The sequence below is a fragment of the Pocillopora damicornis genome, chromosome 4 (genome assembly GCF_964200805.1).
Source record: "Pocillopora damicornis chromosome 4, jaPocDami1.2, whole genome shotgun sequence".
In the NCBI taxonomy this organism is placed as follows: domain Eukaryota; kingdom Metazoa; phylum Cnidaria; class Anthozoa; order Scleractinia; family Pocilloporidae; genus Pocillopora; species Pocillopora damicornis.
In genome coordinates, this window is record NC_142673.1 from 25,665,380 (window position 1) to 25,685,068 (window position 19,689).

General features: G+C 40.5%; 1 protein-coding gene across 4 annotated transcripts in view; it reads right to left on the minus strand.

The window, feature by feature from the left end:
- Positions 1-980: 980 nt before the first annotated feature.
- LOC113683412 (uncharacterized) overlaps positions 981-19,689 on the minus strand; it is a 29,589-nt gene continuing 10,880 nt past the window's right edge. For 2 of the 4 annotated variants that reach the window (XM_089204083.1, XM_089204081.1), the window contains exons 8-16: positions 12,139-12,611; positions 11,625-11,668; positions 9,743-11,205; positions 8,923-9,172; positions 8,178-8,229; positions 3,589-4,827; positions 2,724-2,968; positions 1,917-2,217; positions 981-1,673 (exon numbers count right to left, since the gene is read on the minus strand). In XM_089204083.1, coding sequence (XP_089060209.1) covers positions 1,933-2,217; positions 2,724-2,968; positions 3,589-4,827; positions 8,178-8,229; positions 8,923-9,172; positions 9,743-11,205; positions 11,625-11,668; positions 12,139-12,611 — 4,051 coding nt within the window. In that variant the 3' untranslated portion in view covers positions 981-1,673; positions 1,917-1,932. The remainder of the gene's footprint in view (positions 1,674-1,916; positions 2,218-2,723; positions 2,969-3,588; positions 4,828-8,177; positions 8,230-8,922; positions 9,173-9,742; positions 11,206-11,624; positions 11,669-12,138; positions 12,612-19,689) is intronic. The other 2 variants (XM_089204084.1, XM_089204082.1) reach the window with 2 other exon arrangements.

A 19,689-nucleotide genomic window follows, 5' to 3' on the forward strand; every position in this document is an offset into this window, starting at 1 on the left:
TATTAGAGACTAGTGCACAAGTGTTAAATTCGACCCGCCAAATATTCAAGTTTTCAACCTCTTGCAGAATGTGAACTTTGATGGCTTTTGAACTTTGATGGTTTGACATTTTTGACAGCTTTAGTCTTGTACAGCCAATCAGATTATTTGAGCCATTCTGACAGGGATTCTGATTGGCTTATTGTAGCGTACTTTATGGGAGTTTATATAATAAGCTCAGTTATGCACGCATTCTAATTGGTTCTCTCTTTTGATCTATTGGAGGACAGTCGAATAGATGACGTCATCATTAAAACTTTTTTCCCGTACATTTTAATTCTATATTACATACAACAAATAGATTCTAAGTCGCCGTGCGTCTGTTCAGTGCCACTTTTTTGTTCTTACCACATTTTGACGTCATCTGTGATCTTTTGTGACCTCGCGGGAACGTACAAAACGGGGGAAATTAACTCGGTTAAATTAACTTAGGAAGCGGCTAAAGCACTCAAGAAGTAGAGAGAAACACTCGACTACGTCTCGTGTTTCTCACTACACTTCTTTTCGTACTCTAGCCGCTTTCTGAGTGCTTTACATTAGAACAAAGCACAGACAAGGCTTCTCTATTTGTTAATTAAAGCTGTGACTAAAAGTTAAATACCAGTGAGGAAAATATTTTATGATCAATGTCTGTTCTCTGGATGTGCTCTGGGTTAGCTAACTATTTTTTTTTCTCCTTTGAGCCTTCGGCTCCCAATTACAGTCTGCCGTACAATTTTTATGATAGTAAAATATGTTTTTTTGTCTCGTCGCGAGCGTGGGACTAAGAAGACATTTTTTACGAGGACTCAGGATTTTTTTTTCTGTCCCATTCTCAAGACAAGATAAAAAAAGTATTTTGCTTTTCTTTTACCGACCTCAAAAATTACAACGATATCTTTCTTATTCAATTTTATAACAAAGGTTCGGAGAATTTGGTATTGGATCAACCAACAATGACCTTATCGACATATTTCTTTATTCCCATTACTTGTTTCCTTGATATTGTAAGGAGAAATTCTTTCTTGGTTATTCATATAAGTTAAAGGGTGATAAGCCACTGTAGGTAACCTAAAATCATACGCTTGCCACACTTGTCATTAATAAGCATTAACAGCACGCCATTGTTATTTCTGAAAAATTTTAAAGCGGCTTGTCTGGTGATGTTTCAATTCACCAAGGCTTTAGATTTGACATCACTTTACGCACGAGGTATTGGTTTGGATTATTCCATGCTAGAACGCTTCCTGCTACATTGTTCGCATCTAATCAAGTGATAGCTAAATATCAAATCGCTTGCTAAGTAATCAAACATACGTTACAACAAAGTCAATTTTGAGCATAGAAACACTTCACGACAGTGGAAATTATGTACAACAAAATGGTGAAGCTGAAGTTCGTACCCACGTAGTTGGTGGTTGACTTTATGGCCGTACTTTTGCGGTTCTAACTGTCGTATTTGATCTAGGTGATACCTGCCTCCAATGCAAACTGTCTGTAAAAATAGTAATTATTTTTTAAGATAATTTTGAGTAATCGTGAGCTACAGCCTCCTCGTCTTGGCCGTTTTATTGAGTACCTCACGAAGGCAGCCATTTAAACTGTGAGAATTCTTTGCATCTATACAATTCTATGACAATTAAAGAGGAGTCTCGCTGAAAAGAAAAAAATGTTATAATAAGTTAATGTAAAAAGCAACAACTTCAACAACAACAGAACAACGAGTACAAAACATGAACAAAAACAGAAACAATAAAAACAAGGTTAACCCTCATTCTCATTTTCAAGGGTGAATGCGATCAGACAAAGTTTGAGCCAACAATAGGGCTGAAATTTTAAACAGCTTGCCTCTTTCTTTGACCCAGCTCATTAAATTACATTACGAAGAGTCAGTCTACCTTCACAGATTTCTTTCTACTCAGATGGATTGGCGTCCCTTCTGACCAGGGACACATAGTGCAACTCGGGGACGTGTCCCAACACGAGAGGATTCCTGTCATCAGTACAGTAGTTCGACGTAATGAAGACGTCATGGTCATGTGACAGACTACTTACCACCAGAATACAAGTTTTGAACAGGTTTGCTGTAGCGAGCAAAATTAAGTGATCACCCCAAGAACCGTCTTGTTCCATGTGCTGCAGATAATCATCCCAAGATTTCCATCCTTCTATGAAGTTGGACCTGCATGTTCCATCCGGCTGCAAGGCAAAAAGTAAAGAGTTTATTAACAACCTCAGATGATGTAGCCAACAGCACAGAAAGGTCATGAAATGGATGCAAACTTATGGTTCATGTGTCAATTCGACTCTGAAAAGAGTATCAAATTTCAATTTCTATTTTAAAAGATTTGGCCAAACGAAAAGAAATTTTCAAAACAATGGTAATTAAAGAATAATGAAAAGAGTAGATTATGTTGGTCATTTTCAAAGCAGGTGAGTTAATTAGAAGTAGCTCTTAACGTAAGCGCCACATTCAACGGCGCCTCATGGGCCACTTTAATGTTCTCACCACACATTTCGACACCACACATTACGGTATAGACGCATGACAACGTAGAATATATTTGTTAAATACACACACATTTATAATCATTCATAGAGATAATCGATCTCTTCAACCACACGGTAAAATAAGGGTCCGTCACGAAATTAAACTAATGGCGAACAATTAGCAGCCTTGGTTTCAAAACACTCCACTAGTATACCTGTCTTGGGTTCTTCCTGAGGTACTGGACAATGGCTTGTCTTAATTTGTAACTTGACATTGTGATTCGTTTTACACGAGACAGTTGTTCAGACAATGCATGAAACATGCAATTTCCGGAACCCTCATTATCGGAAATTTCATAGCCTCTGCTTCTTGCAGTCTTTTGCAGAAGTAGCATTTGGGAGTCAAGCTCGTTTTCGATGGTTTTGCCTGCATCATCTTTCAAAGTGTTGCTGACTGGATCTAAAACAAGCAAATAAAGTAAGTTAGACTTTTTGCTCGTTTTCTTTTCACTTTGGTTGTTTGATTCACTTAAAGAAAACCTGTAATTCATTGGACCAACATTGATCGGTTAACTGATTATTCTTGGTCAGGATGAAGACCAGCCACAGGCATGATAGCCGCAACTTTCGTTAGAGAACTATCTCCACTTGACAAGTTGCCCAATCAAATTCTGAAAGTGGTTATTTCATTGACCCCGCTTGGAAGTAATTTAAGTCGAAACAGGTGTTCATTGTTATGAATGCCTTTGATAACTGAATCTGTAATTACAAAAATTACGGGACTTTTTGCGACAAACAAATAATGTTTGACAATTGAAGACATTACCCTCTATCAGATTATTACGGTAGGAGTAAAAGGCGAAATATAAAATTTGGTTAAGTGACCACCCTTCTCACTGCCATGATACTCGACCTGCTTCTTAGATTACTTCTTGAGGTTGCTTTTATTTTCTGTCGTGTCGCAGAAAGGATAGAAGAAACTCTTGTGAACGGCATATTTCATAAACAATTCATTTAATCTTCTAAACATCAGTCACTATCAATTATTTAGGTATTAGTTTGGCCATTCAATGCTCTTACCACGGAAGATGTTCCACATCTTTGCGACGAGTTTGCTACACTCTCTCTCCCAGCTGTAACTTGCGTCATAATATTTTTGCAAAGCCCTGACCTCGTCAAGTCTCATCTTTATGTCTTTCCGCCGTACATTTGCAATTTGTCTTGCCCACTCGCATGGGTCATTGGATTTTACAACAAACTGGTCGCCCGATGTTAGTGTGCTTAATACCTGTCCAAACCCCGAGTTTTCACTCACGAGAACAGGAAGACCGGCAGACAGGGCTTCTAGGGCAGTTAAGCCAAAAGCCTCGGTCCTTGAGGGCATGAGGAGAAGATCAGCCTGGCAAAATAACGCGACCAATCTTTCCCTGTCTTTCACAATGCTTCTGACAGTCAATTTAGCTCTTGAGATTCCACAGTCTTCGAAAGTGTCGGCGATTTGTTCCAGTTTTTCTTCGGGTGCACCCACTACTAACAGCCGGTAATTGTCATTCTTCAGTTCAGCCATTGCCTTTGCGGCAAGATCATAACCCTTGAGGGAGAAGTCCTCAGGATCAATAAGGCCATAGATCAACACACTGAATTCACTCCGTTTATGTGAGATTCGCTTTGCATCCGAGAATTCACTAAATATGCCTGGAGTCAGCTGAATGATATCGTGATCGTTCTTATAAACGCATAAACTGGAGTCATAGCGAGCTTTCAACTTAGGCCCAACGGTTACGACGACGTCCGCTGATCTACATAAATTAACTACTATTTCGTTGTCCTTTATTCCTTTTGAAATAGCATCAGTGCCTTTTCTCTGCATTCCAAGATCTTCAGGTGCAGTGTGCACTACTTGAATCCATTTGCATTCATGCGTCCTTTTAATAAGTTTAGCTTGTTTACCGAGATAAATCCCGTGACCAAAGACGAAATCAATGGCAAAATCATCAGCTGGATTTGTCAACCAATCACCATCCTCATAACCGTCGGGTGAACTTGCCTCTCTAACAGCAACGTTGTGACGTCTAGCAGCTTTCTTCTCTTCATCACTACAAGAACCTTTTGGCACGAAGAGGGTGACATTTAATCGTTTGTGTTTTGCAAAATTGATGGCTAGATTTCTGTTTATGGTTGAAAATCCTCCTTTAGATGAACCCCACTCAACAGCCAGGAGAGTGACGTTTAACGTACAATCAGATCCTCTGCAGTGGCTAGACGAAGGAAAGCTGTGCGAGTTGATGCTCCTGGACCTCTTGCTGTCGAGAGCTTCACCTGAAGTATATTTTACATCCATTTAGAATAGGTTTCCAAAAAAACAAAATTCTTCGGATTCGAAACCAATCCAAGATGTTTTGACTAAATATTTGTCTTTTTTATAAATCAGACGTACTCGTAATGAGAACGATTCTGTCTAAGCGCGACTTTGGAGATTTTGAGTGCGAAGTTTAGAGTTAAAAATTAGATGAAATACCGTTACTTCAATATCCATTTAACAATACAAATAATTTCACTGACGAACCCAAATATTTTTTCAGCCCTCGATTTTTAGCTTTTTATCGTAGTACATAATCTTACTTTACGGGATTATATACATCTCATTACAGAAAAATGTTCAAAACATTTCCTACTGTTTTGGGAGGTTTTAAAAAAAATTCAAACATTATTATTAACTTGTTAGTCGAGGTGTTGTAAAGAAAAAATATTAGCAATCTCAGGCTCTTAGAAGAGTCTTCATATAATTTACCACGTCGAGCTCAAACCATTTTAGCCTGAAATGCCGCCAGCCAGATTTATCAATGTAAGTAGACCATTTGAGTATCAGAATACCCCCCATAGTGTCACTTAATATGCATATGTTAAAACCGGATCCAACTGATGATTCTACATTTGTCTAAAGTGTTCGTGGAAAAAAAAAACAATCCTCAACTAATTTCTTATGTGGTAGGATTTTTGCTGTTGTCACTGTGTTATGAATTGGCATTAAAATCCAACAGTCTCTAATGACCATTTATTATCTCTTTTTGCCTTTTAGAAATTTTTCTGAATTCTGAAAGTGCAATCAAAGCAAAACGAGCTAAATAACATGAGTATGAAAGAAAACCAACGTCTAAAAGGTGCACCAAGCTGCAAAAAGTAATCAAGGTACGCACTAAAAATCGGTTTCCAGAGGTGAGCCATGAAAAGTTTAAAATAATGAATATTGCACGACAGCGAACTATCTCAGGAAGCATTAAGTACAGGGGGGAGACAAGATACGACAATCCCAGCAATTCAATGAAAATCGATCAATTACAGTACAGCGTCTCACTTTTGCTTAAGGTTAGATGTAACATTCGGAAGAGTTTTCAGAGCGTATAAAAGTTCTCATTAAAAAGAAAACTTATTTCTAAAAATTTCTCTTGTAGAATCTTTCCTTTTAGTTTTTCAATATTTGGATGGAAACACCCAGTCTCAAACACAGATGACTGAAGGGGAGAAATAAAAAAATTAAAAGATTTCGTGAAACATGTATCATGAGTATCATTTTAAGACAATATCAATAAGCCACTGTCTTCGTAATTATAATTGTCATTATTGTCGCTGAGGGCCCTTTTTGCCCCAACAAGCGCATGAACACCACCTCGCAGAGGAAACGCCGAGGGAATCTCCTTAAATGTGTTGGAACAAGGAATTGTTTTAGAGGTGTTTTAGCTTCATCTGTCGGATTCTACTGCAAACGACACAACTTTCGCGTCCTTGCCATCGATGTAACTGAATGCCGCACTTTATGAATTTTTTAAGACCTATATACAATTATCTTACATTAGACTTCCTATGATAACTTCGATTGATTGAGAGTGTACAGTCCATATACAATAGTGTGTAAAGTTGACATGATAACCCAAAATTGGGTTATCATGTCGAGTTCAAAGTCTGCTTAGTTTTCAAGCCCCTCGCCCGTGTAGCCGGTTCTCAAACTTTTGCAAACTCAGAGAGAAGTGTCTTCTTTTGCAGATTATCTTAAAATGTATAACAAAACAATTATTGAATTCGGACTTCACCTTGGCAGATAACTCAGCCCTTGGTATTGATAATTCATGATATCATGCTCAACCTCATCCAAAAACTGCTTATTATTTCAAAGCAGTTCTGATATCATAGTTTACAACTCTAAATCCCAGAACTTGCTCGACAAGTCTTAGCAACAAACAACACACTGCTTTGCGTAAACTCGTTTAAAACACTACTCGCTGCCACCAAACTTTTTCTTGCAATTGTAAATTAAATCCTGGTAAGATCGTGGGATGTGGCCATGCTCATCTGATAACACTTATACAGTATGGGCGGGCTCTTTCCTAATGAAGCAATAGATCAAATCTGGGTTTTATACCGTGAAAAGCCACGCGGGATATTAGATGTAGGAAGAAGGGGCCCTATGGCTACAATATTAATCTCTTTTTGTGATCTGATCAAATTGCCGAAAGAAAAGCGCCCAAAGGAAATGAACAAATGTTGAACGACAGTAACTGACTTAATAAATGAAATGATGTCAAGCTGATCCGTGCAGGAACTATGGGGAAACTGAAGAAAATCAGCCGAACGCAAAATGACGACAACAGTTAGAATTTTATGCTTAAGAGTACTGCAATTTGTTCGAGGAAAACACGAGCGTTATAGTCAGACACTCTGTCTCCCTCTGTAATAGTGCTAATGAACCAACACGTATGGAAAGATTAAAGGCCTAGGGCTGGCCAAAAGATCTTTGCCTTTTTGGGACTTTTTAACTGAAATAGACGTTAGTTACAGAGATTTAACAAATAAAAAGTTTTTTTTTACCTTGTGAAGATAACATTCTAACTTTAACAAATTCTCAATTTTCTACATTGTGATGGTTGAAAAGCAGCGAAATGGAAAGCCGAGAACAACCGAGCCCTGTAGAAATATTAATCTCCTTTATGCTGTACATTTTAATCAATATAAATTTCTTCCTTGTTAAAACCTCCTCTGCTTTAATTGAAACTCTCACTAGAACCTCGTCATACTCAACAGCAAGTGCTATAAACGGTAAATTTGGCAAAAATGGAATCGCCACGAACCTCAAATCACCAAAATCATGAAGCTATGTTCATTACTCACTGAGCGGTTCTGGTTCCCTCGTAAATGAGGCTTCAAGAAGATACTCGAATTAAATTTTCCCCTCTTCCGATTCACTGCTATCAGTTCTTTGAAGCAAAGTACTAAAACCTTCCGCGTTGTTACCAGCAGTTTGAGGCTATTTGGTCGAGCACTTTCACTTTTATCGTGCAAAAAAATTTAAACCTCAGGGTGCGACCTTTCAGATCAATTGCATGTTTCCAACTTTTTCAATAGTCTTAGTAGGATAATGATTTATCTTCAAACATCTAAAAGTGGAGAAGTTTCGCTTTTAGTGTAAGTGAACAGAACTGTATTTCCAAATAAGAATTTACTAATGACTTGCTTTCGTCATCTACCCAGATGTTTAGAGTCCTATAAAAGCATCGGCTAAGGAAGGCGTATGGCATGGTTGATAAGCACAATTTAAAGTTGTGTTCTAAAAATGTGTAAGTACTAGCACTAAGATTTTTTGAACTATTTGTGATTCAGAGTATAAACTGACTTACCCATGTTAATGTGGGTGGTGGATACGCTGTTCGCTTCCTTGGATGGCAATGCCTGAGACAGAAAATTTCATAACCATCACCATTCTGTGCTATAGTAGCATTAATAAGTTTAGAATATGAATTTTAGAGAGCATTTATGTGAATCGATATGGCGTTTCACATTATCTGTTAAAACGCTTCATTGAACGGTCTTCACTGTAAACTGAACGAATTAATTTGCTTTCCTACTTATCAGTATAATATCTGACCAAAGTGCTTCGTCGAAAAAAATCATATTTGTAGCTTTCCTGCCATGGTTTCATAAAATATTTGGATTTTGCTTTTGACTTGCTTACAGAGGCCTCTAACCCTTGTAGTCTGGTGTGCTACCGACTGGTGCCGGTAATATCTGTAGGCCTCGCTTTCTGAGCGTAATTTCAAGCTTTGATAGCTGATTGTTAGCCACACGAATTTTCATTCGATCCATTCTGGTTTAAAATAATTACGTTTATTTAATATGCAGAACCATTTTTTGCTCTTTTGAAAATGGCTGGAAGTTATTCTCGACGGTAAAAGGGATAATTTTAGCACCAACTTGTTGGTCATAGTATGAATTAAGTTATTGAAATATCGCCTTAAAGTTAAAGAAAAATTCAACTAGGTAAAGATAAAGTAAAGGTATTTGTTCGTTACATAACCGTACGCTCTACAGGTTGGCTTAACAGTTCTGAAATGGAACCGTAAGAAGGGGTATTTTGGCACTGACCTGTATCCAAGTCCGCTGAAGGCGCTGATCAAGAACTTTAGCATTTTCACAGCAGAATGGGCGAGAATTTATGGCAACATAGTGGGCACAGTCATCACTGTCACATCCTTTTTTGTCATGCCGAGAGCAATTTTTAGTCTTGGGATCTACTTTTCCCAGACACAGGTTGCATTTACCAGAGAACTTCCAGGAAACGGCACGCATCCAGTAACACTCCTTTTTCAGAAACGTCAGAGTCCTTTTAAGAGAACTGTAAACGAAAGCCGCCTGTTATAAATGACATGTTTGTAATCACCCTGGACAAGATAGCACTTCATCCCCTCGAATATCGAATATATACGTGCATGTATGAATACAAATGAAAATACATAATTTAATTAGTCCCTCAATTTATCGTTTAAATTAGAATATGTTTCAAGAAGAGAACACTATAAGACACAAATTACCAGTTTTATAAAAGTTTGTATGGAATAGACGTCTGTGGCAGTCCCAAAAATGGAGAATTCTGCCTTTCTTAAGTTATCGAAAGTTAGAAGGGCCTACCCTGTCATTTGGGCTAGTTATAAACTCTTCGAGTGAACACAGCTTTCTGTTTACGTAACAAGTTGTCGCCGACGAAAACAAAAAGCAGTAAACATGTAGCCTAGGTTAGAGACGAAATGAACAAAAATTTAGACTTTCCAGGTTGTTGATGGTAAATTTTCTTTTGCACAGAATTAACTAAGGCAAAGATCTTCCACGCCCGACTCCTATAGATCCCCTTCGATCGCAAAGTAAAAGAATCGGCTGTGTTTAGCTCGGAGTTCTATTTCATGTTTACCTGAAGGCTTCCTCGCAGAGTGTCGTATTCATCTTTATCGGGTTGGAAGAGTCCATTGACCAAATGTGGACCTTTATGACACTTTTGTGGCAGACGAGTCCTAGGCAGGTCAAATCTCCAATAATAAATCGGGCAGCATTGGAAAAGAACTGTTGCTGGTCACAACTGGTTTTTGATGCAGCCCACTTACCAAGGAGAACAAGAATTCTACAGAAGAGCCCAGCGGGAACATAATCAGTGTTAAATGTGATGTACGAAGGAGCGTATGCTTCATCTTCTGTACAAATCAGATCTTCTTCTGGCGTTATTGTCAGCATGCATGGCACCAAGAAGGCAGGCTTGCCATCCTTGTCGTTGAATCTACAAAGGAGATTAAACTTTTCCATTGTAAATAACAAGGATTCTCTGATGTGAGAGAGTTTCTGGGCGCTTAACGCATGATCGAGAAGCTCTCCATGAAGAATACCTTTACCTTTTAGATCTTGGCAGAGCGAAAAAAGGGACAGTTCTTCATCTTCGTGGGTTTTAACAGATATTATTTTACAGAGCACCTCAATTAACCATCGTGGATCCAGCACGATCAACCCATTGGGATCCTCGGCCTGGACATGGTACACAATAGTGCCGCGATCATGAAGGAAGTTCAAGAGGTGTTCGTAGTCGTCTTCCTTTTCCAACGGGCCGATTTCGTCAACTATTTTCAGCCTTAACTGTTCCCGTTTTGTGTACATTGTGCCTTTCTTTGCCATATTATACACTCTGTCTTCAACCTGGAGCCATTTCAGGGGAACTTTCCTTTTTGTCTGCTGTAATTTGTCAGCCGTCTTTATAACTTCCTCGCGCAATTTGGTAATTTCTGTATCTTCCCCTTGAGGGGAGGTTGTGCCAGCTTTGGTGTTATCTACACTCAAGGCTATTGCAATGTGATCACTGAGAACTTTTGAGTTATGGCAGAGGGTACTTTTCAAATCGTAAAGTTTCTGTTCAGGGTTAACTACTAGGTCTACGTGTGTTCCAACAAGAATCACTGGAGGCAATTGTCTTGAGCGTCTCAGGGAGTGTACCAAGTCTAACCATCTCATAATATGATCAAAGTTTGTATCATTACAATCGGGGGCAGGAATGGTAACTTCTTCTCGACCATTTTCTTTTACACGACACTGGGCTGTAGCGAAAAGATTTTTCGAAAGATCAACCACCAAGAGATAAATTGCCTCAGATGACATAAAGATAGGATGGATGGCACGGTAAACAGCCTGACCAGCGAAATCCCAAATAATTGGCCAAATTCCTTCTTCGCCATCATAATCTTTTCCTAGGAGTTTTCCGTCCACAATGCTAACAATATTTTCCCAAGAGGCCTTCCTCTCGAATTCTCTTGGGGTGTGGTTGGGGGAAGGCCCTATTTGCTTTACTTCATCAAACTTCTCTTTTGGGACAGATGGCGTCTCGTGTTTCAATTCCTGTAAGGGAGAGAAAGAAAGATACGAAAACATTAAGTTTTCGCACAAGTTTATTCGTGTATGACTTATGATAAAAACGCGCGGCCCTCGTGTAGTGAAGGGCAATCATAAAGGAAAGAGAACGTACTGACCAGGAAGGTTTTTTCACGAGCGCAATAATGAGGTAAATCAAAATACTTTCGTGTTGCTTTTTGATAACTATGCAGAGTTCTTGCTTCGCAGAGAGGCAATTAGCCGGGGTCTTTGCTGTTTGAAGGTCTTTTTCCGTGTTTACGAAGCCATCTTCAGAAGCGCAAGAAACTTTCGAAAATTCTGCCTATCCCCTAAACTTTAAGCAATGTAAACACAAATATCACGAGATTATAATCTCTTGGAAAAAATTTTTTGGAAACACATATTCACTATTGCCTATGTCAAACCTCCATTTCTGGACTTGAGTTAAGTTGGGGGTGCACAGGAAGATCTAAAAGAAATTGAACAGAACATGTCAATCGTCATACACAGATACATTTTCAAAACAATTTGTTTTATCATCCAGACTTCCAGAGACGAAGTAACCATCGACACTACCGAAACATTCCTAAATAAATGGTGTTTACCACAGTTTCTGGCGGAGAACCTAGGTTATCAGAAGAGGAACATTTGTTCCGAAATACAATGTAAATTTCTAAGGATTTCATTTATTGGGCAATGACAGAAAACGAAATAAAATAGAATTACTTTTGGATAAAAATGCATTACGCAGATTTACTATGATACGTGCGTGACCGTACGTGTAATATGCGTATAAGTATAGGTAACTACATAATTTCTGGTGCAATTTGGTGTTAATTAGCATGCGTAAATTTTTCAAAGAAAACAAAACTGCACGACCCAATAGGGCGAGAACTATTTGAAATTTTTGAAAAATTTACCATTTACCAGGTTATTAACCTTGTTCGAGAGTTGAGGTCTCGTTTGGTGTAGTCATCAATTCTTGATTTATCCCAGTCAACAAATTTCTAGATATTAACTCGGCACATTTGTGATGGTATGTCGTCGTTTGTTTTGTCAAAATGGAACTCTTCCATGGCTGAACACCAACATCTTTCAGGACCTCGTGCATCTGTACACCATCTGTACTTGATTCTTCAGGGTCAAATTTCTCGCCTTTTAAGGCATGTCCAACATTAGTTTTTCCAGTACGGTCCTGGCCTATCAGCATGACTTTGACACGTCTGTCAATTATTTCGCCCTCCTCTAAAGCTCTCTGGTACGCTGCCAGAGGCTTTTTACCTCGAGCCAAAACGTGATAGGGAGCAATGTCCTCTTCAGGGGAAATATCTTCGGCAGGGGTTTCGTCGTTTTGGTTGAAAGTTTCACCAAGTCCTAGCAACGCTGGATCTGAAGAAGGAGACATCTTTCCTCTGAAAAATGGATATTTAAGATAACGATATGCTTTAGCTGGCATCGCAGTCATTCAACTGAACACATTGTACTAAGCCACTTTCCTAAGATGGCATCAGGCCTTAGAATAATGAATATAGGAATGATAGCAAAGCTTCTACTCATATTACCTTGGGAAATCTTCTTTCGCGCTTAAAGCCACTCTCAAATCAAGAAGAGACCTCACAGTAAAATACTTGTAGGTTTTCCTTGAAGTGTCAATGCAGAGACACAAAGAGAGAGAAAGAAAGACTGACATGTTTTTAAGCCTAGCTTTAGCGCTTGCGGCGACCAAAACAAATCTAACTCCTAAGACTCCAAGGGTTGTCGCTCCAAGACGCGGTTAATGAGGTGTTTGGGGGCTATTTTACGATCGAGATCGAGGAATAACAAACCAAAGTTGATAGTTTATACGAATCTTTATTCTTGAAAGCAATCGACCACAAACCACAATCAACGATCAAAATCACGATCAATCTCACAATCAGTTGTAAACTGAAACAATAAAACAAGTAAATTCTATCAATCTAGTGAAATGCTGCGAAATACTTAATAAAAAAATTGCGCGTAAAAAACTGAGCCTGAACGCCGATAACGAGATTAGAATGACAATGAACAATACAAAAAACCAGTACAAACTAAGTTAAATTACAAAAGTTTCGGTACAAAAATTACAAGAATTTTGGTGGTTGGTTAACAATCCATTGTTCTTATCCAAATGGTGGGCTTTCACTTTCATCTGATACAATTTTGGCTTTTTAATCTTAAATCAATTGAAAATAAGGCACTACAACAAAATGTCTGTTTGTATACTTTTGCCCAATACTGAGAAACTAAACTTAAGAAAAAAAAGTTATAAAGGTTTTCACATATCGTTCCCTCTTGTGCCAAAGTTTTAAGAAAATGAAAGGAAGAAAGTTTACCAAGACTACTAAAAAACTTACGAAGAACTGATTACAGGGACGCTAAACTGGCCTTTTATATGCGCGTGGTGAAGCTGAGAGGTCCGATTACAAAACCAATAGAAATATAGACAAACAGATAAACATTGTGACTATGTTCGTATCTAGGATCATTCTGAAATTATTAAACTAATCGATAATCAATTCAATAATGAGCCTTCTGGCTAGTGTCCTTAACACTGGCACTTTACTGACCGCAGTGGGTAACAAACCAAATCAGTGAACGGAAACTTAGTAAATATCAAAGCATTGATTCTCTTTGTTCAATCGATTGATCTATTGTCAAATCTACATCCTAAAACGGTTTAATGCAAAAGGTTTTTCTACAATGCTGAATTCCGTGGCTTTGAGGGGAAAATATCTATCCATTCGCTGTCTCGTTCTTGGGTCGTCAGTTTATCTAAAGGAGCCTCCCAAGAATCTAGCTTGCTTGCGCACTCCCCCGCGCGATTTTTTTCTTCTTCTGCCTTTGTTTCTTCCAAGAGCACAAAGAACAATTGACATGGCTTGGTGGGTGTCGTGTTCGAACCGACTAAAAGATTCAGTTCCACTATACGGAACACGCGAGACAACTTGCTGCAATTAACTTCTTTAATTAAAAATCACTATATACAGGTTTTACTCATAATAATATAGGTTAAGTCAATGATCACGTGATTACGTACGATCCAATAAGCATGCGCTCAACAGCAGGTATTATGTCAACACAACATTCCCCCATACTTATTTACGAGATTAACCTGAGTGTGTAAACATTATTCGTCATAACCTAAACGAATTGGAGGCTTGCGGGTACGACTGGGGTAACGAGCGGGTTGGTCGGCGTTCGGTGATAGGTTTGCGCTCTCCCTGTTTGACGCTCCTTTATGCGCGCTCTCGCCCGGTTCATTTTCTCCCTTTCCAACTTCGGAGTGTTCCGGCAGGGATTCGGGCTGTGGCATTTCGTAGTTCTGGTTTGGAACAAGTGGTATCGGCGCTTTCACACTTGTTTCAGAGGTGTGGTGGTAACTCTTGCCACGCATTTGGTCTACGTGCCGTCTCCACACTTGCTCTCCGATTTATGTTTTATACGACACTGGACCCGTGCGTTCAACTACAGTGGCGTCTAACCATCTTGGTTCACCTCGAAAGTTTTGGACTAATACCTCTTCTCCGATCGAAAATTCACGTTCTTTCGATTTGCGGTCATATTCTGCCTTGTCGTACGCTTGTCTGTCGAAAATCTTGCGACCTAAGTTTGGACGGAGTAGGTCCAATCTAGTTCTCGGTCGGCGTTTTAAAAACAATTCAGCCGGTGCTTGGCCTGTCACGCTACTAGGCGTCGTTCGATTGCTGAATAGAAACCTCGCCAAGCTCTGCGTTATTGACGAACTTTCTTCAGTTTTGAAGTATTGCTTGAAAGTTTGAACGAACCGTTCCGCCTGTCCGTTTGATCTCGGATGATACGGTGCGATTAGCGTGTGTTTAATTCCATTTTGTTTCACAAAATTTTCAAATTCTCGCGAGGTAAACTGAGGACCGTTGTCGCTCACTAATTGCATCGGTACCCCGTATCGAGCAAACATATTTCGTAGTTTCTCGATCGTTGACTCACTGGTCACGCTAGGCATTATTTCTACTTCTAGCCATTTGGAGTGACTATCGACTACTACAAGAAACATTTTATTCATGAACGGACCAGCGAAGTCGATGTGAATTCTCTGCCATGGCTTGTCCGGCCAATCCCACGGATGCAGTGGTGCGGTTTGCGGCTTATTTCGTGTTAATTGGCACTTAGCGCAATCACGAACTACGGAAGCGATGGATTGATCTAATTTGGGCCACCACACATGGAGTCGTGCGAGTGACTTCATCCGCACAACATGTTGTGTTGACATAATACCTGCTGTTGAGCGCATGCTTATTGGATCGTACGTAATCACGTGATCATTGACTTAACCTATATTATTATGAGTAAAACCTGTATATAGTGATTTTTAATTAAAGAAGTTGATTTGCAGCAAGTTGTCTCGCGTGTTCCGTATAGTGGAACTGAATCTTTTAGTCGGTTAGAACACGACAACTGGCGACGAGGATGACTACCATAGGATCGATAGAATCCTACGACCCAGCGAAGGAGGACTGGAATTCGTATGCTGAACGATTTGAGCAATACGTTATAGCGAACGAGCTGAAAGACGAAAAGAAGATCGTAGCCGTGTTCTTGACGAGCGTCGGAAGCAAAAGCTACAACCTATTGAGGGACTTAAAGGCCCCAGCCAAGCCTTCAGAATTCAAACTTGCAGAGCTGTTAAAAACGTTGAGCAACCACTTCCAACCGAAACCAATCATTATTGCGGAGCGTTTTCACTTTCACAAGCGTGATCAAGATGAAGGGGAAGGAGTGGCAGATTACGCCGCAGCATTAAAACGGTGCTCAGAGCGTTGCGAATTCGGGGAATTCCTCGAGCAAGCATTAAGGGACAGATTTGTCTGTGGTATGCGAAACAGGCAAATTCAAAAGAGGCTGCTAACTGAAACCGAGCTAACTTGGAAAAAGGCCCTTGAAACGGCCATAGCTATGGAGTCAGCAGAAAAGCAGGCAAACCATTTCCGACCAACGGCACCGCCCTCAAACATCAATGTGTTACCAGCACGTACGCAAAACAAGCAGGGCAGAAAGCCAAGGGAGCAAAAATCGTGTTTCCGTTGCGGTGGAAACCACACACCACAAACGTGCAGGTTTAAGGATCAAACGTGTCATTTCTGTCAAAATAAGGGGCACATCCAAAAGGTTTGCCGAAAGAAGGGAGCCGCTAAACAAGAGAGAGAAAATGCCTCAAAAAGGTCCAACCCAGTACACTACTTGGAAGACGAGCAAGGCGTAGCGGGAAACTTCAGCATTTTCAAAGTGGAGGACGAAACAGCTGAACCAGCGATCCTCATTCACATCACCATGAATGGCTCAAAGATCCCTATGGAATTGGACACTGGTGCAACTCTGTCGGTGATGTCAGAGGAAACGTGGAAAGAGACGTGTCCAACGGCAACACTCCAACAATCGAGCGCGAGGCTGTCAACCTACTCTGGGGAACCACTGACAGTCCTCGGCAAAGCAATGGTGAACGTTGAGTACGAAGGCCAAACCGAGAACCTGCCTTTACAAATCATCAAGGGAAGCGGCCCGAGTCTGTTTGGGACGCAATTGGCTCTCCAAAATTAGACTCAATTGGCCTACAATCAAGAAGATAAGTAATGAACTTGATAGAGTATTAGATAAACATCCAGAAGTATTTAAGGATGAATTAGGAACACTGAAAGATGTAAAGGCTCAATTATTTGTTAAACCCGAAGCCATACCCAAATTTTATAAGCCTAGACCAGTGCCGCATGCAATTAAGGGCGCTATCGAGCAAGAGCTTGATCGGCTAGAGAATATGGGAGTGTTAGAGAAAGTTCGCTTCTCTAATTGGGCAGCGCCCATAGTACCCGTAGTGAAATCAGATGGGGGCGTAAGGATTTGTGGGGACTATAAAGTGACCGTTAACTCCACTTTAGAAGTAGATCAACATCCGCTCCCAAATCCCGAGGAGTTGTTTGTTGCATTGAGCGGCGGAGAAAAATTTACGAAGCTAGATTTATCGCGCGCCTATCAGCAAATATTACTGGAAGAGAACTCGAGGGAATTTGTAACGATTAACACTCACAAGGGATTATATAGACCTACTAGACTACCTTTTGGCGTTTCCAGCGCAAGCGCTATTTTTCAGTCTAAAATCGAGCAAGTATTGCAAGCAATACCAATGGTCGTTTGCCGAGTAGATGATATTTTGATATCAGGCAAAAACGATCAAGAACACGTTAGTAATCTCAGCGAGGTGCTGACAAGGCTGGAAACCGCAGGCTTAAGATTGAAGCTAAGCAAGTGTAAGTTCATGCAACCATCAGTCGAGTATTTAGGGTATCGAGTCGATGCGAGCGGGTTGCACGCGATTAAGAAGAAGGTTCAGGCAATCCGTGACGCGCCGGCTCCCGAGAATCAACAACAACTTCGATCGTTTCTCGGAATGGTTAACTACTATTCTAAATTCATAAGCAATTATTCAATGATAACGCATCCCTTGAATGAGCTATTGCGTGACGGAATCAAATGGAAATGGTCGAAATCGGAAGAGGACGCGTTCGCAAAACTTAAAGACAAATTAGCGAAGGCCCCAGTTTTGGTGCATTATCAGAACAGTTTGCCTCTTAAGCTAGACACTGACGCATCGCATTATGGTGTAGGGGCGGTAATTTCACACGTATTTCCGAACGGCGAGGAAAAACCAATCGCTTTCGCGTCGCGCACGTTGAACAAGAGCGAGAGAAATTATGCGCAAATCGAGAAAGAAGCCCTCAGTATAATCTTCGGAATTAAGAAATTTCATCAATATCTGTATGGACGAAATTTTCGTTGGTAACCGATCACAAGCCTTTAGTGACGTTGCTAGGTCCGAAAACCGGTATTCCAACCCTAGCTGCCGCGAGACTGCAGAGATGGGCAATTTTGTTGTCGGCATACCAATACGAAATAGAGTATCGGTCAACGCTGAAACACGCGAACGCAGACTGTTTAAGCCGATTGCCGTTGCCTGTTGGAGACAACTCAGAGGAATTCGATGAAGTTAAGTTGATAAATTCCTTACAAATTGGATCCTTGCCATTAACCGCAGGGCAAATCCGAAAGGCCACACGGGCAGACCCAGTGTTGTCCAGAGTGGTTGAGTATACAATGACAGGATGGAGCGATGACGAAAATTCGGCTGTCCGCGCGTACTATCAAAGAAGGAATGAACTCACCGTAGAAGAAGGTTGTTTGTTGTGGGGAATCCGTGTTGTAATTCCGAGTTCTTTGCGAGAACGGGTGTTGCAAGAATTGCATGAAGGGCATCCTGGAATTGTGCGGATGAAGTCACTCGCACGACTCCATGTGTGGTGGCCCAAATTAGATCAATCCATCGCTTCCGTAGTTCGTGATTGCGCTAAGTGCCAATTAACACGAAATAAGCCGCAAACCGCACCACTGCATCCGTGGGATTGGCCGGACAAGCCATGGCAGAGAATTCACATCGACTTCGCTGGTCCGTTCATGAATAAAATGTTTCTTGTAGTAGTCGATAGTCACTCCAAATGGCTAGAAGTAGAAATAATGCCTAGCGTGACCAGTGAGTCAACGATCGAGAAACTACGAAATATGTTTGCTCGATACGGGGTACCGATGCAATTAGTGAGCGACAACGGTCCTCAGTTTACCTCGCGAGAATTTGAAAATTTTGTGAAACAAAATGGAATTAAACACACGCTAATCGCACCGTATCATCCGAGATCAAACGGACAGGCGGAACGGTTCGTTCAAACTTTCAAGCAATACTTCAAAACTGAAGAAAGTTCGTCAATAACGCAGAGCTTGGCGAGGTTTCTATTCAGCAATCGAACGACGCCTAGTAGCGTGACAGGCCAAGCACCGGCTGAATTGTTTTTAAAACGCCGACCGAGAACTAGATTGGACCTACTCCGTCCAAACTTAGGTCGCAAGATTTTCGACAGACAAGCGTACGACAAGGCAGAATATGACCGCAAATCGAAAGAACGTGAATTTTCGATCGGAGAAGAGGTATTAGTCCAAAACTTTCGAGATGAACCAAGATGGTTAGACGCCACTGTAGTTGAACGCACGGGTCCAGTGTCGTATAAAACACAAATCGGAGAGCAAGTGTGGAGACGGCACGTAGACCAAATGCGTGGCAAGAGTTACCATTGCACGCGTGGGTTCGTATCCTATCCTCGTCGCCAGTTGTCGTGTTCTAACCGACTAAAAGATTCAGTTCCACTATACGGAACACGCGAGACAACTTGCTGCAATTAACTTCTTTAATTAAAAATCACTATATACAGGTTTTACTCATAATAATATAGGTTAAGTCAATGATCACGTGATTACGTACGATCCAATAAGCATGCGCTCAACAGCAGGTATTATGTCAACACAACAGTGGGTGTGAATCAGCTCGTCCTGTGTGTCTAACACTTTTTCTTGGTAATCAACTGCCTTTTTCAGGTAGTGGAGGGCTCTAAGAAA